This window comes from Hipposideros armiger, unplaced genomic scaffold, assembly GCF_001890085.2.
Source record: "Hipposideros armiger isolate ML-2016 unplaced genomic scaffold, ASM189008v1 scaffold_188, whole genome shotgun sequence".
NCBI lineage: Eukaryota > Metazoa > Chordata > Mammalia > Chiroptera > Hipposideridae > Hipposideros > Hipposideros armiger.
Window position 1 is genome coordinate 1,658,273 of NW_017731538.1, and position 27,175 is coordinate 1,685,447.

General features: G+C 33.8%; 1 protein-coding gene across 8 annotated transcripts in view; it reads right to left on the reverse strand.

Moving 5' to 3' along the window:
* The window catches only part of BTBD10 (BTB domain containing 10), a 69,766-nt gene that overhangs the window by 21,105 nt on the left and 21,486 nt on the right, over positions 1–27,175 (reverse strand). For 2 of the 8 annotated variants that reach the window (XM_019652842.1, XM_019652840.1), the window contains 2 exons: positions 24,775–24,918; positions 477–673 (listed from right to left, as the gene is read on the reverse strand). The exons of 2 other annotated variants lie outside the window; for them this stretch is intronic. In XM_019652842.1, coding sequence (XP_019508387.1) covers positions 477–673; positions 24,775–24,875 — 298 coding nt within the window. In that variant the 5' untranslated portion in view covers positions 24,876–24,918. Of the gene's footprint in view, positions 1–476; positions 674–20,100; positions 20,495–24,774; positions 24,919–27,175 lie in introns of those variants that run through there. 4 more of the 8 variants (XM_019652844.1, XM_019652843.1, XM_019652841.1 and 1 more) reach the window with 3 other exon arrangements.

The following is a 27,175-nucleotide window of genomic DNA, read 5'->3' on the forward strand; positions in this document are numbered from 1 at the left end:
CTTTCACTTCCTTTTCTTCAGAATGATTAACCAAGGATTCCTATCAGTAATTGACTATTGTTGATAGTAAATTTATTGCTGATGTTATTGATTTTTACAGTAAATTTATTATTGATAGTATTTATTATTACAATAATTGACAAATTAGTTTAAAATAAACCACTGTTATGTATCTCATAAGATAAAAATCAACTTGAAAAATGTTTAAATCTACATATCACCATTATAAAGGCTTTTCAAATTACTTCTTTTATAGAACTGTTCCAGATTCTTAAAAGTAACTCACTTTTAAGTTTCATTTAATAAGTTGTTTTTTCACAGCAAGCACCAAGCTAAGCTAAAAGAGAAGCAACTGAATAAAAATAAGAAATTAATTTTACTCTGAAGTATTAGGCACAAATTCAGTGTCATTACTACTTTAAAACAGTAAATGCATGCTTGAAAAAACTGCTGCGAAGGTTTGTTGATGTACCTACCAATATGGTGCTGTCGTGTTGGAGAAGTAACATTTCTAATACAAGGAGTGAGTTGAGATTCTGTTCTTTCATGAGATGAATCTCGTGATCTGTCACTTGACCTTCGTCTATCTCTTGATCTCTCATGTCCCCCACTAGCACCATGTAGACTCATTTTGGTGTGGTCGACAACTCCTTTAGCAACACGTGAAGGAGTGCTGATAAGTTACAAAAGAAAATTAACCATAAAAGTATAGAACATGAGATACAAACATTTTTAAAGAAAAAACCAATTAACATAAAACTACAAATATTGTTTTTATAAGAGTTTATTTGAACCAAACTGATAAGATCTGAAATGCTCCCAAACTACTAATATTTTGAAGGGCAAGAATCAAATGCTACTTTACAATTCTGAAACCTAATTTACCTCAAACTTGTAGGTTTTATAAATTCTGGAGCACTATCTTTAAAGATCACATAAATCCAACTCAGTTGTTTTTTTTTATGGATGAGAAAGTTAAAGCCCAGAAAGGTTAACTGACTTCTGAGTAAGTAGCAGAAGTAAAGTAGTAGTAGTAGTAGTAGTAGTAGTAGTAGTAGTAGTAGTGACCTCCCGTATCTAAATATTACTCAAATGTTCTTTTGATTTCTTTGATTGTGGGAGAAAAAGAGAGGGAAAGATCACCAGCTTCTGGAACTCAAAACACTGAGGTAGATGCCAAAGTAACTGGTCTCCTTGCCAAGTAAAATAACTTTACATGCTAGGTTCAATCAATTCATTTTGATTTTGATTGAGCGCTTTTCAAAAAGTTTAAAAACATTTCTCTAAAACGCTTAACTGCACCAACTGTGTAAAATCACAGAATTTAAAATTTAAAAACATCATATGTAAACTTACCCATGAGAAGTGAATAACAGAGAATGATGATTAACTAAAATAGTCTCACTGACAGAATTCATTCACACAATTATTTATTAAGTTATATGTACTCTGTATAGAGTGCTGTGCTACATGCCAGTAGAGAGACTCCCTCAAGGAGCTTAGGTGTGCAGTAAAACATGAACATGTGGAAATTTAAACAATTCAAGAATTATCCCAAATTTCAAATATAAAATGACTAAATATACCTCAAATACGTAAATAAATAATAAATGAGTGATAGATAATAAATGCCTTAAGATCTCAGAGGAAGAATACATCACTGTAGATTAGGGTTAGTCACTGGTGAACTAGGCACTGATAAATAGATAAGATTTTAATCAGAAGAGGTAGGCAGAATAGGCAGGTAGGAAAATTGACAGGACAAAAATTAAACAGAGCTAGACCTAAGGCATTTTGGAAATTTACTATTTTAGCATATACCATGGTTTAAAAATATTAAAGTGTTTTATAGAAATAGAAGGAACTTCACGGCTCTAGAGTAACAAAGACTTAGAATCAAGTCATCCTTTAATTCATAATTGCTCAACATGTCAAATTTACTTAATGTTTTGGACGCTTAGTTTTCTCATCTGTAAAATGTAGATTCTATTTACTTTCTAAAGTTAAATGAGAATTAAATGAAGTATAAGTAAGCTGACTAGCAATGTACCTGGCACACTAGAATCATCCAGTAAATCTAAGTTTATTTAGTTATGACAGATGAGGATATTGAAGTTCAAAAGTATAAGACTTGCTCAGTCACATATTAAGTGTATATGCCAATAATACTGTAACCTAAGCCTTTTGAGTCATTCCAGTGTCCCCTCCATAATATTACCCTGCTCTCCTTCACCAAAACCACACTATTTAAAATTTAATCTTCTTGATAATTCACTTTTAAACCTTGCAGTGCTTCAAGGTCATCTCCTCTGTTAGCTTATTAGTTATAACACTAGTTTTATTATTTTGGTGGTTTCTTTCATTATTAAAATCCGTTATCACCTCACTGTAACAGACTACAATGACAAAAGATAGGGTCGACTTTGTATTTATACCCCAAGAGTTACTTCTAGGGTAATAAAGGCAACCGACCTCTCAGCTTTTATCAGTCACTTGTCTCTCATAAACCTACAGAAAGGAAAAATTCTCCCACCTTCTTTCTAGTGAAAAAGATCAAGAGTAGAATTGCATCTTTGGAACATTATCATTTTTTTTTTTCAAGTAGGACAAGATCCTAACACATTTATGTTAAAAACCTTAGACTAGAAACAACAGATTTTCTGGCTTAAGTCCTAAAGTAGGAAAAAGAAAGAAATCCACATAAATAGAACAAGGATTATATAGCTAAAAAATAACTCCTCAAATTATTCTAGTGTTATGTTTTGAATGTGCTAAGCGCATTTTCTAAATATGAATCTAATTGATAATGTAATACACAATGTACAAACACAACTACAGCTAAGGCAAAAGCAGGATAAATGCTCAGTCTGAGTAAAGGCCAAGCAGACTGATTAATTGAAAAAGCGTTTCCACCAGACATTTCTGCAGCTGAAGTATGAAATACTGCTAAGTGTTCTGTTGAAATATTGGTTTCGTTTCTAAACTGTTCAGATTTTAAATGAATGTAAAAGATATCATAATACTCTTCCATCCTTTCTTTTCATTCCCACATGGAATGTACTCTGAATCAGACCTTCAAAATCTGATGTCATGATAGACTAATTATGTCCTACTCTATTTAATTAAATAATTTTAGATCAGGAAAGAGCTCAAAGGGTAAAAATAATTAATGTGTGCAAAATAAAATGAGGACGGGCAAGTTCGGAGGAGATAATTCTGCTTCATGTTGCATTTAAAAGAATTTGAGATACATGAATTGAGGACAGGTAAGGAGATGAAAACTACAACAGCCTCCATATCCCCTAAAATGGACAAAATATATGAAACAATGGTTTGCAAGCACAGTACATCATTCAAAGACAGTGAGCCCTGAAAGCTGGAAAACAAATGGGTTAAGCCCAACAACTGCCCCAATTATTGAAAGGATACCAGAGAGAGGAGAGCAGCACAGACAAAAAAAAAAATCTCAGAGATCTGCAGTGAGTCTTCCTCAAGTATTGAGCTTGGTACCAATCAGCACATGCGTAAGGAAACGACATGAGGCTGGAGAAAGAACCAACTCAAAGGATTAGAGGAAACGATGCCCAGGACTCACACAGGACCTGTTCCTCCCAGTCCTGGAAAACCTCATAATTCATAGGGTACTGGGAAGAGAATCTAAAGGGTCTTGTTCCTGAAATGGGATAGAATTAGACCTAAACTGATCACTGCTCTAGTCACACCTAATAAATCTTAACAGCAAGACCTGAAAGACTCAAACTAACTATACTGAACCCTAAAACAAAGCTCAAGAATATTTACAGAAATGCAAAAATATCCAGCACCCAAACAAGATAAAATTCACAATGGATAGCATCCAATAAAATATTACTAGGCATGCAAAGCAGCAGAAAAACATAACCTATAAGGAAAAAAAAATCAATCAAATCAACCCAGAACTTACCACATCATAGTTAGAAACAAAGACAGTATAATCACATTCCTCCAAAAAATTATGTAGAGATATAGAAGATAAAAAATATATAAATCAAACTTCCAGAGATAAAAATGACAAGGTCTGAGATGAAAAATACACTGAATGGAATTAATGAAGATTACATACATTATAAATGAAAAGATTCATGAATTTGAAGGCACAGCAATAGGAAATAATAAAAATGAAATACAGAGAGAAAATAGAAAAATACAGCATGAGTGAGCTGTGGGTCAATTTTAAATGCCCTAATATATAAAAACTGGAGTCCATAAAGGAAGAGAGGTGGGGAAGAGAAAAAGTATTTGAAAAAATAATGTCTTAAAATGTAGTAAAAACTACAAACCTACAGATGCAACATGCATGACAAATCCCAAAAACATTTTAAGAAAAAATAAAACATAAAAACAAAGCAAAACAGTAACAACCCATCAATCTACATTTGTTATATCCAGTAAAACATCTTTCAAAAATAAAGGGAAAATGCATTTTCAGACACACACACACAGATGAATGAATTCATCACAGTCGCACTTGCACATACGAAAAATTAAAGAAAGCCCTTTGGACACAAGAAAAAATAATGCCACATAAAACTATGGATCTACACAAAGGAACGAAGAACACTGAAAATAGCAGCTACATGGGAAAATATATAATTTTTTTTCTTATTGTTTAAATCTCTTTAAAATATTAGTTTAAACAATAATTAAAACAATTATAGCATGGGGTTTGTAACATATACATATGACTACAGTAGTACAAATTTGAGAGGAGAGAAATAGAAGTACACTATTATAAGGCTCTTATACAACAAATGGTATAATATCACTTAAAGGTAGACTTACAAATTAAAGATGTATGTTGTAAGCCCTAAAGCAGCCACTAAAGTAAGGAAACAAAGAATTACAGCTAATAATCCAACAAAGGGGATAAAATGAAATCATAAAAAAGATACAACTAATCCAAAAGAGGTAAAGAAAAAAAGAGGAGAATGGGGGAAACTAGATTAAATGGGAAAAAATAGAAAATAAACAGCAAGATGAAAGACTTAATCTTAACCATCTCTATTAATATAATCACATTAAATGTAAATGGTCTAAGCCATAAAAGGTAAAGATTATCCAACTGGATACAGAAGCCAGACCCAAAAAACACACTTTAAATATAAAAGCACAAAGAGGTTCAACATAATAAGATAAGATAAACTAAGCTAACACTAGTCAAAAGAAAGCAAGAGTGGCTATATTAATGTCAGACAAAGTAGAACTCAGAACAAAGAATATTACCAAGGCACTTAACAATCCTAAAAGTTCTGCCTCGTAAAAGAGCTTCAAAATACATGAAGCAAAAACTGATGAAATTAGAGAACTAAACAATTCCACAATTATAGTGAGAGATTTCAATACCCCTCTCATAGTATTTAATAGGGCAAGTAGAAAATCAGTAAAGATGAGTAAGATTTAAACAACACTATCAATTGGCTTGACCAGTTGACATTTACAGAACATTTCTAACTGACATTTATAGAATATTTCACCCAACAAGAACAGAAAACTCATTCTTTTCATGTACACGCAAAACATTTATCAAGACAGGCCATATTCTGGGCAATAAAACAAGTCTCAATAAATTTAAAAGAATTCATTCATACAAAGCATGTTCTGATTATAATGGAATTAAATAAAATTCAGTAACAGAAAGATATCTGGAAAATTCCCAAATATTTGGAAATAAAGTGAGACCTTTCTGAATAACCCATGGTGCAAAGAAAAAATCAGAAGGGAAAATAGAAAATTTTGAAGTGAAAAATATATCAAAATATGTGGAGTGGCATGATATATAACAGTGGTTAGATAGCAAATTACAGTATCAAGTGCTTATATTAAAAAGAAGGAAGATCAGTAGCGGCCAGGTGACTTAGTTGGTTAGAACACATGCTCTGAACAACAAGGTTGCCGGTTCGATTCCCCCATGGGATGGTAGGCTGCGCCACGCCCCCTCAACTAGAGTAAAAAATGGCAACTGGACTTGGAGATGAGCTGTGCCCTCCACAACTAGACTGAAGGACGACGACTTGATTTGAAGCTGATGGGTACTGGAAAAAACACACTGTTACCCAATAAAAATTTTTAGGGGCCGGCTGAGTGGCTCAGTTGGTTAAGAGCTTGCTCAAGAGTGCGAGCTCTTAGCAACAGCGGTTCGAGTCCCGGCCCGAGCTGAGCAGCCGCTGAGCTGCCAACAGGTGGCAGGATGGCTCAGCTAAAAAAAGAAAACAAACAAAAAAAACAATGAAAATTTTTTAAAAAGAAGAAAGATCAAAGGAAAATCACCTCGTTTCCACCTTAACAAACTAGACAAAAACCAAACAAAACCCGAAGAATGTAGAAAGAATAAACAAAGATTACAGTGGAAATCAAAATAATCGAAAACAGAAAAAGAATAAGGTAAACCAATTACTGTATTTTCCTATGTATAATGCACATTTTTGCCCAAATTTGTGAGGAATAAGGATGCATATTATATGTGGGTAGTACTAATTCCATATCTATATAAATGTTTTTATTTCTTTTATTTATGCTTATGAGTTAAAAGTATAACTCTAGAAATCAATAACAATATCCATATGCAAAATAATACCCTGAAATGGGATCATCGGTTTTGTTGTACTTACCATGGATTTGCAAGGACGAAGAGTTCCTGGTCTTTTATGATGTGTAAATATTATAAATTTGTTACTGGTACATAAAATTTCTTTTACCTTGTATCTGTTCTTGTGTTTTGTAATTATTTGTTACGTAAAATTTCTAAAAACTCTAATATGTTAAAAATTAAATGCTAAAATTCCTTTATAATACAAAAAACAAGTACCTATTGGGTTGTCGGAAAAGTCATGACATATTTTTGCAATGAAAAACATAGAAAAAATACGTCATGACTTTTTCAACAACCCAATAAATGCAAACAGATAAAAACTTAAATTAAAAAATTAAAATGAAATATTTTTTCCCTGCAAGTTTGGGCCAAAAATGTGGATGTGCATTATACCCAGGAGCGCATTATACATGGTAAAATATGGTAAAACAAAAGCTGGTTCTTTGAAAAGATTAATAAAACTAATAAACCTCTACCCTAGACTGGGGAAAAAATGAGAAGATACAAATTACCAGTATCAGAAATAATACAGCTGATATCACTACAAAGTTTACAAATACTAAAAGAATGACAGAATGTTATAAACAACTTTATACAAATAAATCCATCAACTTAGAAGAACGAATTCAAACCTACCAAAATTCACTCAAAAAGAAACAGATAAGGTGAACAGCTCTATATTTGTTAAAATATTGAATTTGAAGTTAAGAGCTTCCCCTCTAATAAAACTTCAGGCTCAGATGGCTTCACCTATGAATTCAACCAACCTGTTAAGATAGAAATAATACCAATCCTACACAAACTCTTCCAGAAAATTGAAGAAAGGGTATTTCCTAACTCAATCTATGAAGTCAGCATTCTCATTACCAAAATCAGACAAAGACATTACAAGAAAACTACAAAACTATGTCTCTCAGAACACAGGTGCAAATATTTTAAACAAAATTTTAATAATTCAAATATAGCAATACATAAAAATGTCAGTACATCATGACCTAATAATCTTTATTCTAAAAATGTAAGATTGAATATTCAAAAGTGAATGTAATTCACATTAACAAATTAAGAAAAAAATTATAGCTCAATATACATAGGAAATACATATAACAAAATACAAAATCCATTCCGAATTATTAAAACAATCAAAAAACAAAAAAAAACTCAGCAAAGTAAGAATACAATGGAATTTCATCAGCTGGATAAAAGATATCTATGGAAAACCTACAGCCAACATCATACTTAGTGGTCAAACACCAAAATCAGGAACAAGACAAGGATTTTCACTCTCATCACTTCTATTCAGAAATGTACTGAAGGTTCTAGCCAGAGCAATATGGCAAGAAAAAGATATAATGGGCATCCACACTGAAAAAAAAAAAAAGTCCTTATCTGCAGACATGTGCATTTCAGCTTTCAAGTGACCCCAAGCTAGGCATAAATAAGCAGCAGTCTATCTGGGCCTGGAACATAGTTTCAACTAAGCAGCCATGAGCCCAGGACAAGTGGTGGTTGTTGTCAGCTCACATCATGGTGCCCACCAAAAGGGCCCAAGACTCACACAAGTGGCAGCTGGCCTCCGATCACAGTGCGGCCTCTCCCAGGCACCTACAAGCCCAGCACAAGCAGCATGCAATCACACATCACTTTGTAGCTCCTACCAAGAAGACCTAAGCCCAGCATAAGCAGTGGCTGACCTTGGCCTAAACCGAACAACCTCCCAAGAGGCTCCAGAACCAACACACCCAGTGGCCAGCTTCAGACTACATAAGCACCACCCAGCCAGCTCTACAAATGACACACCCAAAAGGCAGTCTTGGCTGGCACCATATTCCTGCTAAAGCAACTTCTGCTTTGTGGGGTCAGCCTCCACACAACTGCTCGTCCACTGTAGTCACAGCCAGCTAGCCCTCATAGCCAGTCAGCCTGAGGGTCAACCACACCCACTGATGTGCCAACAGCAATTGAGGCTCAACAACAGGGGGGCACACAAAACCCATAGAGGGAACATCCCTGGAGAACCTGGCTCAGGTGACACAGGAGACAGTCTCCCAGACAGGAGACTGGCCCTGGAAAACACCTTCTACGTAAGGCTACTCTGTCAAAACCAGGAGATAGGGCAGACATACCTAATAAACAGAAACAAACAGTGAGTCGGCCAAAATGAGGAGACAAAGGAAACTTGTACCAAATAAAGAACAGGACAAAACTCCACAAAAATAACTAAAGGAAATGGAGACAAGCAATCTACCAGATACAGAATTCAAAACACTGGTTATAAGGATGCTCAATGAACTAAGGGAAAGAATAGATTAACTCAGCAAAACTTCAACAAAGAGATAGAAAACATAAAAAGTAAGATAACAAAACATAAAAAAGAACCAGTCAGAAATAAAGAATACAGTAACTGAAATGAAGACTACTCATTAGAGGGAATCAACACCAGATTAGATGAAAGAGAGGATAGAATCAGTGATCTGGAAGAAAAGGTGACAGAAAACACCCAATTGGGATAGCAAAAAGAAAAAGGAATCAAAAACAAAGAGGATAGTTTAAAGGGCCTCTGGGACAACATCAAGAGTACCAACACTCACATTATAGGGGTACAGGAAGAAGAGAGAGAGCAAGGAATTGAAACCCTGTGTGAGAAAATAAAGACGCAAAACTTGCCAAACGTGGCAAAGGAAATAGACATACATGTCTAGAAAGCTCAGACAGTCCCAAACAAGATGAACCCAAAGAGGCCCATACTAAGACACATCATATTTAAAAATGCCAAAGGTTAAAGAAAAAGAGAGAATCTTAAAAGCAGCAAGAGAAAAAGCAGTTAGCTACTTTCAAGGCAGCTCCCATAAGACTGTTAGCTGATTTCTCAAAAGAAACTTCACAGGCCAGAAGGGATTGGCACAAAAATATTCAATGTGATAAAAAGCAAGGACCTACAACCAAGATTACTGATCTCACTTATATGCAGATCTAAAGAACAGAATAAATGAGCAAACAAAACAGAAACAGACTCATAGGGAGAAAAAACTGATGGTTGCTAGATTGGGGGAGAGGGGTTTAGTATGGGAGAGAAGGTGAAGGGATTAGAAAGTACAAATTGGTAGTCACGGAATAGTCATGAGACATGAAATACAGAATGGGAATATAATCAATAACGCTATAAAGATTATGTAGGGTGCCAGATGGGTACTGGACTTAATCAGGGGTATCACTTCATAGATTGTGTAGATACCTGACCACTGCTCTGTACACCCGAAGATGAAGTAGAATAAAATACTGGTATGCATACACACACACACACACACACACACACACACACACACACACACACACACACACATATTCATGAGATGTAAAGTGCTGCATAGGGAATATAGTCTTGGTATTTAACAGCTACATACGATGTCAGAGGGGTAGTAGACTTGGGGGGTGGTATCACTTTATGAGTGGTATAAATGTTTAATCATGTTTTGTATACCTGAAACTAATATAAAATCAATCAATCAATGAATCAACAAACAACAAATGTTGGCGAGAATGTGGAGAAAGGGCAACACTTGTGCACTGTTGGCGGGACTGCAAATTAATGCAGACACTATGCGAAAGGGTTTGGAGATTCCTCAAAAAATTAAAAACAGAACCACCATATGACCCAGCAATTCCACTTCTGGGTATTTATCCAAAGAAATTCAAAACACCAATTCAAAAAGATATATGCACCCCTATGTTCACTGCAGCAGTATTTACAATAGCCAAGATACGGAACAACCCAAGTGCCCATCAATACACAACTGGATAAAGACGATATTGTACATATATACAATGGAATACTACTCGGCTATCTAAAAAAAAATGAAATCTTACCATTTGCAACACCATGGATGGACCTAGGGGTGATTATGCTAAGTGAAATAAGTCAGACTGAGAAAGACAAATGCCATATGATCTCACTTATATGTGGAATCTAAAAGACAAAATAAATGAACAAACAAAATAGAAACTCAAAGATACAGAGAACAGATTGGTGGTCACCAGATTGGAAGGGATGATTGAGGGGATAGGTGAAAAAGGTGAAAGGGATTAAGAAGTATAAATTGGCAGCTACAAAATAGTCACAAGGATATAAAGTACATCACAGGGAATATAGTCAACAATATTGCAATAATTACATATGGTATCAGATGGGTACTAGACTTATCATGGCGATCACTTCATAAATGTCTAAGCACTGTGTTGTACATCTGAAACTAATGTAATATTGTATGTCAAGTGTAACTAAAAATAATTAAAAAAGAAAAAACCAAACAAAAAATTTTTAAAAAAGAACAAACTCTGATATGCACAATAACATGAATGGATCTCAAAGGCATTATGCTGAATGAAAAAAAAACAAAATCCCAAAAGATTACACACTATCTGATTCCATTTATATAATATTCTCAAAATGACAGAATTACACTGATGGAGAACAAATCAGAGGTTGCCAGATGTTAGGAACAGGTAAAGGATGTGACTCTAAAAAAGGGGTAGCATGATGGAGTTTCTTTGTGGTGATAGAACAGTTCTGTATCCTGATTGTAGTGAGTTACATGAATATATATGATAAACTATCATAGACTATATAGAAAAAAGAAAAGAGTACACATAAAAACTGATGTCTATAGTTTAATTATAGTAATGTACAGGTCAATTTCCTGTTGATAATGTACTACCTTTATGTGAGTGAGATGTTATCACTGAGGAAAGCTGAGTAAATAAAGAGCACCCAGAGACTCACTGTACAATTTTTGCAATTTCTTGCAAATCTAAAATTTCATAATTAATTTTAATACACATAATTTTAAAAGGCAATAGGCAATGTAAAGACAGAAAAAAAGCAAAACTATAATCACTAAACTCAGTGATATAAAAAATATTGTATCAATAAAACAAGGACAGGAATGCTGTTTTCTAAAAAAATAAAACTAAAGAATGAGAAAGTTCTGAGAAATTCAAAACACAATACCATAAATTTTAAAAGGTCATTTAAAGGGTTGAAAGAAAAATTGGGATTAAAAGGCAAAGAAATGGAAAAAGAAGAGAGAAAAGGTAAAAAAATTAAAGAGCTAATGAAGGAGGTCAACATTCAACAAATATATGTTCCAGAGAGATCAGAGGGAAATAAATTATCAAAGAAATAATATAAGAAAAATTTTCAGAAGTAACTGATATTACTAGCACTGCTGCTCTGATAGAAATTATTGTCAAATAATGTAAATATTTTTTAAATATATTAAAAATATAAATGAATCAGCTAAACATGAATATATTAAACATAAATATTAACATATAAAAAAACTACAATATCTAAAAAAATGAGTGAAACTCCCTTATGTATTGCACCCAGGTGTAGTATACACTTGGTATAGCCTCATAGCACTTTGGGAAATTACCTTATCTTTTAATACTTCCCGCAACTAACATCTTATTAATGTTTACTGAATTTAGCTCAAGTTTCAGAGTATATATATATTTCCCATCGTCAATTGTTTATTCCTTGTCAGACACTGACGTGTGTGTGTGTAGAAAGAGATATAGCTTTACAGTTTACCAGATGTTTTAAACAACCAAGCTTTAAAAAACATTTTTTTTCTTAAAGATGAGTTAAGCACATCCTTGTAAATTTCATATTAGATGCTCTTATCTATTTGAATTTATCTTAATTAAAGAAGTAGTATTTTAAATCCTATTTTTTGGGGAAAAATAAGCTATCACTATAACAAATATCTTGTGTTCTAGCTTTTTTTATTAAATGCTTTTAAATGGTTTTATATTAATATATTTTTTAAGCAATTAACTTGCATATGCTTTTTATAAGCATGTTTAATATAAGGCAAGGGTTCGAAAACTGTGGCCCATGGGTTAAATTCAACCCATTACTAAGTTAGTAAATAAAGTTTTATTAGAACACAACCACGCTCATTCATTTATATACTGGTTTATGGCTACTTTCACTCTGCAGTAACAAAATTGACTGGCTGCGACACAAACTGTATAGCCCACACAACCAAAATATTTACTATCCAGTCCTTTACAGGAAATGTTTGCCAATCCCTGTGATAAGTGTCACTAACTGTAATGATCTAAGAAATGCTATCAAACTTCTAAATCTACTTTCAACAGAAGAAAGGCAAATTTCTCTCATCTTTTTCCTTTTCTGTCAATTAGCCTTTTCTATAAGCTTTTTGTTCTGCTTTCTATATGGTCAGTTTTCCAAGGAACAAAAGCTCATTACTGAAAAGGGCAGTTCTCCATTGAGCAATGGGCTATGTGCTCAAAGGGCATCTTCTTTTTTGATGCATTTTTTCCATAGAAATATTTTACCTCTTTTTTTTTTTTTTTTTAGCTGAGCCATCCTGCCACCTGTTGGCAGCTCACGGCTGCTCAGCTCGGGCTGACTCGAACCGCTGTTGCTCAGAGCTCAAACTCTTGAGCGAGCTCTTAACCAACTGAGCCACTCAGCCGGCCCCTCCATAGAAATATTTTAAATGATACTTAATCCCAGATTACCCCACAAAAGACAACTTTAGCGAGAAATACAGCCCAAGAACAGTTTTAATACTAGTCCCAAATCCTGACCTATTTCTCTTCTTCCTAAAACCCCGTGGTTAGAGATGTATCAGCAACTTATGTGAGTCAGGGGCAGTATCAGCAGCAGCAAGAGTTTGATATACTGCTGTGTGACCACTGTAAGAGCATCTTTTCTTTGAAGTCAGATGAAGAGCTAGATATTAACATTTTGACAGAAAAATATCCCTTAATAGCCAAACTTTAACATTTTACTATTGAGGTAAAAGGTTAAACAAGTGATAAAAATAAATTTCATGCAAATAGCAAAAGGAGCTGGAAGTTTCTTTTGCTTTTAAACAGGTCTATTACCGTGTTTCTGGCTTTTGAACTTTTTTAATAAACAAATATACTGCTAGGTGAGCACCTCTACAAATTGAGGAGTCTCTGAATTAAAGCTGTAATATTTAATTCATACTGCTATTTTTTTTAGCTCTAAAAAATACTACAGTTTTAAATCATCAATAGGGAGGGGGTTGACCCCCTTAACCAAAGGCTCAATTGGTTAAGAGCTTGAGCGCTGATCAACAGGGTCGCTGGGTTTGATTCCCACATGGGCCAGTGAGCTGCGCTCGACCTGAGCTGCCACTGAGCCTCCTAACAACAAGGTTGCCAGTTTGACTCCAGCATGGGATGGTGGGCTACACCCACGCGCAATTGAGATTGAACATGACACTTTGAGCTGAGCGGCCACGAGCTACCGATGGGCAGCCGGATGGCGACTGGACTTGGAGCTGAGCTAGCTGTGCCCTCCACAACTAAGATTGAAGGACAACAACTTGGCTGTTCTCCTTCCCCAATTCCCCAATAAAATCTAAAAAAAAAAAAAAATCATCCAATAGGTATGAAGTACTTGCAATATACAATAATCCCTATAATAACTAAAAGTATTCTTATCCTCTCCCCTGGCAATGCTTTTAGTTTTATCATGCATTCAACTCTATCAAATATTCATTGAACACTTATCATATGGTACTTACTAATTCTAGCCCCGGTGGATATAACCAAGAAAGTCTCTGCCCCTAAAATTAATACATTCTAATAAAGACATAGAACATATAAAATAAATACATTAAATAACATACGTTGGTAAGTGCTATGAGGTCATTTAAGGCAGGGTAAAGAGGACAGAGTCATCATTTTGAGGTGAGAGGTTTCTACTTTACAAAGAGTGGTCAAGGTGGGACTCTGATGACACAACGTCTGAGCAAAGACCTAAGAAAGTGAGAAGCAGAACTATGAGAACTATGAGAACATCTGAGGGAAGAGTAGGTACAGATATCCTGTGGCAAGAGTCATCGTTGGCTTTCTTAAGGCATTCAAGAAGGCCAAGTTAGCTGGAGCACTGAAAACAATAGTGTTGAAAATGAGCTCAGAGAGACAAGACTAGGACCAGATCATGAAGGCCCTTGAAGGAATGTTTAAAGGGTTTTTGCTTTTGATCTGAGTGAAATGGGTACCAGTGAAGGGTGAGCTACATGATCTAATGTTAGATCAAGTGGACAATTGAAGGGGGCAAAGGCAGAATTCAAGGGACCATTTCAGAGGCAACTAAAAATAATCCAGGTGAAAGTTAAAAGTGACTTGGACCAGGGTTGTAGCAGTGACATGTGGTAAAGAGTGCACCAGGCTATATACTGAAGAACAAGACTTTGGAATTGGATAGATTAAATGTAGGAGGTAAGAGAGAAGAACGAAGGATGACTATGATTTTGGCCTGAGACACTAAAAGAATGGAAGTTCCACTTACTGAGTAAGAATGAGAATGAAAGCATTAGGTTTGGAAAGTGTAGGTGTATCTCTTAGATGTGTTAAGAGTGAGATGTTTATCAGACATCCAAGTGGAGATATCAAATAGAGAGTTAAACACATAAGTATAAAGTTCAGGAAAAGGTTCAGGTTACAGATAAAAATTCGGGAGTTGGAAATCACTATATACTTAACATTCTTCTCAAGCAACCTCCCTACCACAGAAAATAACAAAATATTTCTAAAAAACAGCTAACCACTATTAATAATTGTGCAGAACTAAATTAATAGGCAAATATATTTTGTATCAATTGATTAGTTATTCAGTCAACAAATGTTTACTAAATAATAGTTTGTGCCAGTTACTGTTCTGGGTGTGCTTCATGATTGAGAATAATATTGTAATATATAAACAATCAAGTACTTTAATGGTGCTTTAAATGCTATAATTATTTTTAAAAACTTTTGGAGCATCTTTTCTACTTATTACTAAAGGGGGAAAAGAAAATCAAAACAACGGAAAAAAGGTATGAAGGACAAATAAGAGATTTAGTTTTAGAAATATTTATCAAATGACTGAATATTTTAATGAATGAGTTTCACAAAACAGGTTTTTAGAGAGAAATTACAGCAATCGTTCATGCTTCCAAATGGCCTTTTGAAAACACAAACTAGCTTGTTCCCTAAATTCTCTCCCATATGCCTCATCCTAAAATTTTAAGCATTAAAAAAAAGAACTATAATTAAAAATCTAAGCTACACTGCAATTAGATTGATAAAATTAAAGAATAAGAGAATATGCATCAGAGGCCCTTTGATGGTGGACATTCAATATGCCTAACTATTCTCAGAAATATCCACAGAAACACAGACTCTAACTTTAGGAAAATTCTTTCAGAAAATCTAGTCCAAACACTTATCTAATTTCTGAATCTCATCTACAAAGTCCCCATGAATTAGCTGACCTAGTGCTGTTAATGACAGGGAAGGGTAACTTGTTTTTTCTTTTTAACAGTTTAGTTCTATCTTTGGAAAGCTCTGACTCTCAGGCATTTTTTTCTTAATATTAAAGCTTAATTAAACCTTTTTATCGGACCCTAGTTCAGGATTTTGGACTTGTTAATTCTTGGTTGTGGGGAGCTGTCCTCTGCATCGTAAGATGTTGAGTAGCATCCCTGGCCTGGAACCCACTGGATGATAGTAATACTCCCTCCCCCAATTGTAACAATCAAAAATGTCTTCAGACATTGCCAAATGCCCAGTGAGAAGCACAATCAACCGTCTCGATGGGAACCTCTGCCCTGGTTCTAATTTAGTAAAACCAAATAACAACACTAACATTTGAGCATTTAGTATGTGCCAGGCACAATACTGAGCACTTTGCATATTTTCTAATTTAATTCTCAAACCATCCCAATGTTAGAGCTAAGAAAATGGAAGCTTAGAGACTAAGGAACTTGCCTAAAATCACATAGCTAATTAAGTAGCAGGTCTGAAATGTGACCTAAGGAGTTCAATTTCAGAGCTCACACTTTTAACCTCAAACAAGTCTGACTCAAACCAAGTCTAGTTTCTTTTCCAAAGGATAATTCTTCCCATATTTAAAGATATTGTGAGATTCCTAGTATCCACCAGAGCTGCCCCTAAAACCTCTAACTTCTCAGTTCTTTAAGATGACAAGGCTTCCAATTTCTTCACATCCTTCCTTCTGAATATACACAGAACTAAACACAACAGACTCCAGTGTACAGCAGAGTGGCTCTAGTCTTCTTTTCCATTAATTATGATGGTTTTTTGGAGGGGCGGGGAGATGGGATGATGGCAGCCATATGGTATTTCTGTTTTACATAGTTTACTACCAAAAATCACCCCCAAGTCTTTTCCATATGTGATGCTCTAAAGCTATGCTAACTTAATGTATATTAGTGTTTTTCAGGCCTTAGGTATACTCCTGAAAAGTTCATTTAAATACAGTCCAGCAGAATGAGGTCAAACCCACCCAAATGACATCATTGATAATAGGGGAGGGGCACTTCCTCCAAGGAAAACCTGGGTGCCTTTGGGAGGAAAAGCGGGGAATGGACGCTGGAAAGTCAGCCAACAATGTCCATCACAGTTTGTTTTTGAAGAAAATGTGAGAAGCAACTGTTGAAAGATTTGTTAAGCAAGCAATAATTAGTCCTTCATCAAGGATATTTCAAAGTCTGTAAAGGACTCCTCTAAGAAATTCATGAAAATCAACAAGCCTTCTAATTGCCAGAAGTTATTGCAGAAGGGGAAGAAATGCAGACTGATCAGTGAACCAGAAGCTGAAGTTGTCCCAGAGGTTTATATTTTAAAAACCACCTTGGAGAAGCAGCTGGTATGTACATTTCTTAGATCTGGTATTTCGAAGGTGTCAAAATAATGCATTTTGTTTTCATTGTTTATTTCCCTACTTATAACAAAGTGATTGTTCTGTTAAGTTTATAGCTTATTCCAAAGATGCTGTTGAAATTCAGGATTAATCTTCAATACTGCAAAAATAGGCTCTCCAATCTCTTTCCCTTTAAAAGGGCTTTTAATTTTCTTGAACTTTTTATTAAATTCTTCACAGAATGTTAGCTTCAAGGGAATAAAAAAAATTAAGTTTAATTAAAAAAATAAATTTAGTCCAACAATCCAGATTCAGAGATCATTTTGGACCATTTAGTACATTATTTATTATCCTTCTTCCTTTATTGTCACCTATAAATTTGATAATTTGCCTTCTCCAGATAAGCATAAGACAAAGCAAAGAACAAAGCCACTTTCCATGATCGACTACCTTTGGAGAGGGTCCGTCAAAATAAAAATTGTGTCAATTAATTGATATACTCAACTAGTGGCTAATTCAATTTTCCTTCATCTTACACCCAAGGATATAAAAAAGATTTCACCAAAAACTAAGCTTACATCCAAATACATTATATTGCTACTAGTCTACCTACTGCACCAGAGAAAAATCAGTTGATGTGACTATTTTTAGCAAACCCATTCTGGTTCATTTTTAACCTGTTTTTCTTCAAGTTAGTCATAAATAATCCTTTCCATTTTTTGTTCTAAAATCTTCTACCTTTTTTCAAAATCAGGCCTAAAATGCCCTTTTAGTACTTCCTGTATTCCCCTAAAACCTGTTAAGACCACAAATAACACCAGTAATTTTAAGATTTTGCAGGCAGTTCCTTTTATAACTATATGTTTCAACTCACCCAGGAGACAACTCATTTAACCAGCTGCTTTCTTCCTCTATACCCATGTTGGTTTTTATGCCCTTCCTAGCAATCTTTACTTTGTTTATTACTATTATCGGTGGTGAGGGTTTACAATTCCTATTTGACAAAATAACTCCTAAATAAGAGTTCAGGGATTTTTTTCCTTCCCTTATTGCCAATCACTATTATTACACTTTCCTTGATTACCCGTTTAAATGTAATATAAGAAATCCTTTTTGGCTAGTCTTAGCATTTTTTTTAAGTCTCAGCTCGTTTCAGCTCTTGTGTTCCTGATTTTTTTAAAGATTTATTTTCTACACTTTATTATGGCAATATTAGCTATATGCATTGTTTTAAAAGTAGTGTGCATATCTTTGAACAGTTCATTGTGTAATAACACTAAGGATCTTTTTCTATCCAAAAAAATATCAAAATTACATTTTTACTTAACTCCTTAAAATAATCTTCCTTTTTGGAATAATTTGTACTGTGGAATCATGCTGATCTTTTCTCTCATCAAGAATCAGAAAATCTCAAATTGGTGAAATAAATTATAAAATATATATACGAAAACACTATGCAGCTCTTTAGAAGTATGCTACAGAAGGCTAAATATTTCATGACACAGGAGATGTTCATGCTTAAGTTGTTTTTTTTTAATGTATGGGTTATATAACAGTACATACAGTAATATCCCAAAATCGTTTTTAAGTGCATATGTGTGATTTTATATTTTTATATATATACACAAAAATCAGTTATATACAAAAATATTTAAAGTAGTTTTCTTTGATCATAGGATAACATATTTTTCTTTTCTTCCACGTGCTTTTCAGTATTTATCAAATTAATGTAATGAATATATCACTTTTATGATACAAGCATTATTTTAAAAGAATCAGTAGAACCAGAGGGAAATATTCTATAGAGTATAAGAAAAAAAGTCTAGCATGAGATTTCTGCTTTTATAACTCTATTACTAAAACAAGCTTAGAAAAACATTCAGAATTAAATGGGGGAAATCACAAGAACTTCCAAAAGGTTGTTATATGAACTATTTAAATACATTAAAAATAGAATAATTTTAAAATGTGTATCTCCCACTATCCCTACAAAATGAAGGATCAGTAAGATAGGGGTAATCAAGACAAAAAAAAAAAGTTCTAATGTTTTAAATTATGCTAAAATCTCCTAATAAAGTAAGCAATGTCACCTATTAATATTTAAATTCTCATAGCAAGAACATTTATCTTTATTTAGAAATTTTGTCTGGTTGAAAGTCAGTTTGCAATAATCCAAAAACTTATCTGGCTACTCTATTTCAGTGTCAATATCTAGATCATCTATTCAAAGTCTAGGTTCTGAAAGACTTGAAAAAAAATCATTTTAACCAATTAAAACTTTATCATTAAAAAACATTTGGTTCTGTAAAATATTACTATATATAAGTGGTTCAACTAATACTAATTCATCCAAAAGTAAAAATACATTTACTTTCTTTAGGAAATTATTTCAATTATTTTATTTATATCAAATTTTTTCAAATATATAAAAAATATTATTTCAAATTTAATCTTTCCTTAAATAAATTTTTTGATATTCATAAAAAACAATACCAAACATAATCCATTCTCAGTTACATGAAGATTCTAACACTTTAAATGAAATAAAAAACAAAGCATCAAACCCATGAAAACAATACAAATACACATTTATTTTAAAATTACTTGCCATTAAACAGACAATCAAGACACATGATCTTTACAGCCACAATGCAAATGAGCATAATGAAACAAAGGCCAAACATCTCTCAATCTCTCTCATATTCATACATGTATAGAATTATAACCCAGCAATATCAGGTAATAAATGAATACACACCTTACTTTAGTATATGCCAAGGTAGACACACAAAAACAAGAAAAAAATTTTGAAATCAGAGTATAAAGGGACTCTGCTTTTTCAAACAATGCAGCACTGAAAGCCAGGTCAGCATCCTTGGGCATTACTAGGAAACTTTAGCACATCTGATATTTCCATCATCTTCAAGATTCCTCTGAATAATCAGAAAATTCTAGTCTCCCCCTACCTCACCTGTCCAGACATCCTTTGGCTTTCTTCCCTCTACTGTGTAATAAAGCTATTGTGGTTATTAAGGCTTTAAATGTTCAGAGATACAACCCCCTCCATATATTAATTCAGTTCATTTTCTCACAGACACTGACTCAGCCGTGGGTTGTGCAGCACTGACGTTTCTAACCAAACAGCATCGTGTGAGCTGTGATCATCCCACTTCCCCATCTCTGTGCAGTGATTGGCTACTGTGATTGATAGACAGGCTGAAGAAAACTCAGGAGATGAGAGCATAGTGATATGAGATATGTTGCCAAATGCCATCTGTAAAGCTAAATCTAGCTCTGCCAGCTTGCCAGATTTACAAAACTAGGATGGAGTTTTCTTGTTTCCTTTCAATATTTTACTGTGTACCCATTCTGGGCAGTAAAGCTTCTCTTTAAAACCAAAGAGAAAGTGTTATTTGTACTTTAAGAATCTACTCAAGAACTACTCTTTAAAGCCATGAAACTTCCATTTCTAAATTGCTACTGGAACTACAGAGTGACTTAAAAAGGAAACTAGAAAGCTCAATCTTCATGCAGTCTCAGAAGAAACGAGCATGCGTACTTCTACGTGGAAATGAAACCTTGCGGCAAAGTCTTACTGAATGTATGATGCATTTATCTTTAGTAACCTGAGCAGACTGCAGATCTGAGTTTTAAATAGTCAGGTTCGATCCAATTCATATAGTCAAGAGCTTTTAGCATATCGTCAATCTAGGCATTTTAATGTTAATTATACAGAAAAAGTGCTTTTTCCTTTTAAAATAGCAAAAACTCTAATTTATAATTTAAAGAAAGTTGTCATAATTCAGGCCAAATATACTTCAACTAAAATGATCTTTAACCTCTCAGCAAGCAACCAAATCCCTCTGTACAGGTATTAACTATAAAACTACTCAAAAAGAAACAAAGTTCAGTGACTTTTTAACTATCTAATTCATTTGTATGCACTGCAGAGAAATCCTAGGCACCCTGAAGTCCATCCCCGTCCAGGTCAGCTTCAGTCTTGTCTTTTATATATCACAGCGTCACACATATCAAATCTACATTCAAAATGAAGTTCAGAAAAGAAAGTACCTTAAAGTTTTATTAGATGAAAGAGAAAGCATAAGGCAATGCCCACCAAGCTCTCAAACCTAAATGGTAAGCACACATAAAACAGTTACTGTTACTGTTATAATTCAAGAAATTTATTTTTATCTTTGCCAGTAAGGAAAGGTAGAGGGGAAAAAAATCAAAGAAAAAAGACAGAAAAAAAGCAGGCTATTCTAAAATATGAACAGAACAAATAAATTTAAACAAGGCAACTTTTTAGATTATCTACAAAAATTGAATCAATAATTCTTATTTCTTTACTGCTAAAGACTGAATGTTTATGTCCCCCCAAAATTCATATGTTGAAATGTATTCCCCCAAATGATGGTATTCAGAGATGAGGTAATAGTTCAGGGGGGCAGAGCCCTCCTGAATGAGATTAGTGCCTTAATGAAAGAGACCCCAGAGAAACCCCCTAGCCATGTGAAGACACGGCAGAAAGAGGGCTGTCTGAACCAGAGGCGAGCCCGTACCAGATACAAAACATGCCAGCACCTTGACTTTGGACTTCCCAGCCTCCATAACCATATGAAATAAATTTCTGTTGTTTTATAAGCCACCCAGGCTATGGTATATTGTTATAACAGTATACCAAACAGACTGAGATATTTACTTCTTGTAAATTTTAATTCCCAATTCTGCGAGAGATGGCAATGTGCCTACCAATAGTTCTCAGCCCCCTTAGTCAGAGATGACTGTATGACATAGTTTTAGCCAATGATTTATAAACAGATGCCTTGTGGGAATTACTGAGAAACGTAATTTCCTGATATAAATAAAACCCCTTTCCCACTGTCCCCTTCTATCTTCCTCTTCCTCCTTGTCTGGAAGGTGGGCATAATGGCAGAAGCTATAGTAAGCCATCTTGTGACCACGAGGAAAAGCCAAGAAAATGAGATTTTTGACTCCAACATCCTCAAGCCATTAAATCTACATCAGGCATTGCCTACCTGTGGACTTCTTAAAAAACCCTTAACTGAAGCCAGTGTTTAGTCTGGTTTTCTTTCCCTCAAATATCCCAAAATAAAATACACAAGATACAAAAACAAAACAAACAAACAAACAAAAAAGGATGAGAGTAGGTAGAAGCATAGGTGAAACAAAATCAGTCATAAATTGATAACTTAAAGCTGGGTGACGGATATACAGGCATTCATTATACCTGTTCTCTCTACTTTATATGTATTTAAAATGTACCATAAGTTATTTAAAAGTTTAAAAATAAAAATAATAAGAAACGTGTTTATAAATCTGCCATTTACAAGTCGGATGTCCTTGGGCAAGTTTATTGACCTCACTGTTTTCATCTGTCAAATGGAGACAATTAATACTATTCACAAAGCTCCATCTTCAAACCCAGTCAAGATAATCTCTACCAGGTCCCTGGCAAGAATGCCCTCCATCCACCTCATCATCCACGGATTAGCTCAAGTCTCATTTTCACCTACTCAAATCAACACTGATTCTTTCTCTGAACTCTTATTTTACTACAACTCACTACACAGTTTATGCCCTACTGTCCTCTAATTGTTCCACACGTAGATATGAAAGCATCCCATGATGGTACCCTGACAAATTTCTCACTTTCCTGAACTGAGCGCCGGTTCTCAACAATATTTGCTGATTACTGTTAGTTTTTGAAACCTCTTAATTAATTTACTATCAATTAAAAAAAACTTTTAAAAAGTGAAACTATATATTTTTAAAGTATCCTAAATATGTTCCTAAGTACATACGACAAGGGGTCTCTAAAAGTAAGCTGTTTTCCCTTGGGCATTTATTCCACAAATGAGGTTAAAATAAACTTTAAGGATTTCATGATATTTTCTTAAAAAAAAACATCAATGTGTTGGTGGTATTTATTTTCTATTTCTCTTAAATATTTTTTACTTAAAACAATGAATATTGCAGCAGTCTACCTAAAAAGAGCACCAAAAAGGTACTGATGCTATAGACAACAAGTAGAGCTATGATATGTGTTACTGAAATGAAACAATAGCAATGAAAAAAGTACTGTTAGTTCTTTTGTATGCATGTAGTTTTTATAAAGCAAATAGCTTATTTTCACTGTCACCACTTCACATATAATGCACTATTGTACATCAGCAGAAAAATATTAAGAACTAGGAAGGATAACATATAATTCATCTGAAAATATGTATACAACCTAGCAGATATAAATGTAGCCCCATGCTTAGTGAGATAAAACCAATCTGTTTTTAATCTAAAAGACAAAATAATTATCCATGGAAGCAGGAGAGAGAAAAAGAACTAGAGCTACCAGCTGAAGGGGACACACACACACACATACACACATCCGCATGGCAAACCAAAAAACACTCATACCACTGGTGTGTAATTATAAATTAATAAAGTCAGCTTAACATTTTCAGTTTAGACCTCACCACATTAAAAGTCCACAATAAAGCCAGACAAGATGTCAGGAGACTTAAATATTAAACAGTACTAGTCACTCATATTTTCTTATGGCATACAGTTTAAAAGTACCCGAATTATTTCTTTAAAATTACAAAAAAGGGTTTCAATATCATAATTTATTTTTTCAAGAAAAATATTAGTTATCAGTAAAATTCTACATTCAAGTAAGTTAAATGTTCAATAATATCCCCTAAGTAAATATTCATAAACCATAATACTGTATGAAAAATGCTTACATGTCTATAACAGGGGGTTTATGACCTGCCAATTATCATCTTAAAATTCAGATCATAAAGTATTCTAAATCAGTTGTTCCTTATTAACTCACACAGCACAAAATGAAAGCTTTAAACATAATATATAAATGGGCTGAAATTTTTGAAATGAATATTATTTAATGCATCGAACTTTAAACGAACCAGCAGTCACTGCAGAAAGACTGATGTCCCATTAGGATCAGGATGACAACACGATGTAAATTCACATAGTTAAAAATGTATAGAGGCAAAGACTGACATTTATACATGATAAATTATCTCATGTATAATCTATATACAATGTATTTAGAAAACGAAATAAATTCCTAAAAGGGTTTTAATTACAAAGAACAAACCTATTTTGCCCAAGTTCCCAATTAAATTAATTATTGCACTTATTCATAGGGTTAACTAAGGAGTTTTTAACATTATTTAGAAACAGAAGCAATAACTCAAATAAATACAAGAAAATAAAAGGAAAGAAATGTTTCTCAAAGTTATTTAAGGAGAAATGCAAACATTCAAAGTATTTTGTAAACCAGCCCCCATCCTCTGACAAGACTTGCCACAACCAAATGCAGTTTGGTTCTTTATAAAAATCAATTTTATCAGAGCTTTGAAATGTGAAATACGTATTTTCTACCTACCTTGAATGTTTATAAAGTTTACGAGGTCTACTATGCAATTTCCGATCCCAATTCTCTGGATCGCTGGAGTTACTGTCATAAGGATGAGGCCGTCCTGCCATCCTCACACTACTGCTCTGAAAGCACACATGTAGCACCCATAACCTACATAAAAGAGTAGTGTTGACCTTTAAGTCTATTCCATGCAGGATAAAATAGTCACAGAAGTTTATATATTTTCTGATATTATTGTGACATTTTTTTCAAAGTGATGAGCAGGGTTATAAAATACTGGGCACACAAAATGCCAAAAATTAGATTAAAATAAACACAAAGTCTTTTTAGGTACTTTTCATTTGATTCTTCTATTAAATTTTCTACCCTTATGCAGCAGTTTAAAAACATGCTATTTATATTTAGTAAATAAACTTAACTGCCATCTGGGTACCTCATGTTTCCAAACATTAATATAGTGCCAACAAGGGCAAAAAGAATTCCACAGGATGATTCTTTCAGACAAAATTTCACTTGAAATATGTTTCTTAATTACTAAAAGTTTATGTTTAACAAAGCATTCATCAAGAACAAATAACAATGTTGTTGTTTCTTTAACCAGTTAAAGACCTTGAATAGTAGTAATTAAATATTTGCTCAAAAATAAAAGTACGTAAACATCCAGATGTTGTCTTACAGTGCAATTACCTCAAAAATAGTTTATCAATATGATTCAAATACTTTATGCCTTTTCATATGTGAGGTTTGTGACATTTCTATAAGTCATATGAAACTATAAGGAAACTCAATAACTTTACAGAATACTCAGACTAAACATTTTAAAGTATATTCACTCTCCAATTTAATCTTCACAATCATCTTACAAGGTAGGCATTATAACCCCCATGTACAGAATAAAAAACAGTCTTAGAAATTTAGTACCATTGCCTCAAGAAACAGGGCTTACAAATGGCAAGATTATAAAAAACAAGAATTTATGATACAGAATAAAGTCTTGATCTTGAAAAATATTCAGACTGGAGTATTTTGTTTGGAAATAGCAGGTCAGATTGGACTTTTAGAGATTGCAAACACCAAAAGAAAAATCAAACGAAGTTAAACAATTTGAACAAAGTTGTATTAAGTTGGACTAGAACCCAGGTTTCCGGATACCCACTCCTGTATACTTTCTATAAACTTTTCCAAGCTGGATTTGATAGAAATGAGGGGGAGTTGTACATAAATGACAAAGTGAACACAGAACTGGGAAAATAGTATATCTTACTGAATTTTATAAGGTATTCCAGCACAATTTCACAAAAAAATGTGAAAGATAAACTCATGAAAACGGTAAGTCTGTTTCAGAACTCATCAAGAACTCGTTTCAGAGAAACTATTTTGCTATTTTGTACTTTTTTCCTCATAGTTACTTAGTACTTTCTTTCCAAAAACAATTGAAAATCTTATAATAAACATTTTAATATAATAAATATGTAAATAAGTAGGTAGACCAATGAGTGAAATAAAAATAATAGAAAAGGGAGGGGGAATTGCACAATGGCTAATTCAAATTCCTAAGCAAATGTCACAGTTTATTTACTGAATGTTACTGGAAAAGGAAACCTGTTTCCTTAAGGATCACTGCATGACTGAAAATCAATCACATATTAGATGAACATAAAAACTATAAAATTATTTTGAAAACAAAAAAAGTCAATCTCATTTGAGTATTTACTTATAAAAATAAAAATGTATTTACTAAAAAGGAAACTTAAAACTTCAATTTGATCTTATAGCTAGTTTTCTGTACTGCAGAGATGAAGCAGAAGAGAAGGGTGAGAGAACAAAGAGAGGCAAAGGAGGAGGAAATCAGACAGAAAAAAAGGGTCACAGAGCAAGAGAGACAAGAGGTAAAAACAACAGTAGGGGAAAATTGATAAGAAGGAAACAGAAAGGTGTAGGGAGGCTTAGCAGCATCTGTAGAATGAGATCTTGAGCATTTTCTCCTTAGGGCTTCCTATAATGCTATTTCAGGCCTTAACATTTCTTTACAAGAGCATTTTATCTCCTCCTAACTTAACTACAAGACACACCCCTGTGAACAGGATAGCTACAAATGTCCATTGAGGGAAGATGTCCTAAACCTTGGGTCGCAGTGACTAAAAGAATACATTCACATTTTCCACCATTTTACAGTGGGTGGCACATATCTCAGCAGCAAGGAAATAACAGAATGCCTGTCTTCCTAATCAATCTTTCTGGAATGAACAAGCATGTATTTTATAGCCAGCCACAAGAAAGTAAAGAATGTTCAGATGAAGGCTACCAAAAAAGTCAACTGGAAAATCATATTTACATCTCATTTGTCAATAAAACTTGTTCACCATGTGAAAGATTTCTCCCCACTCCTCACTCTCAATAGTCAGGG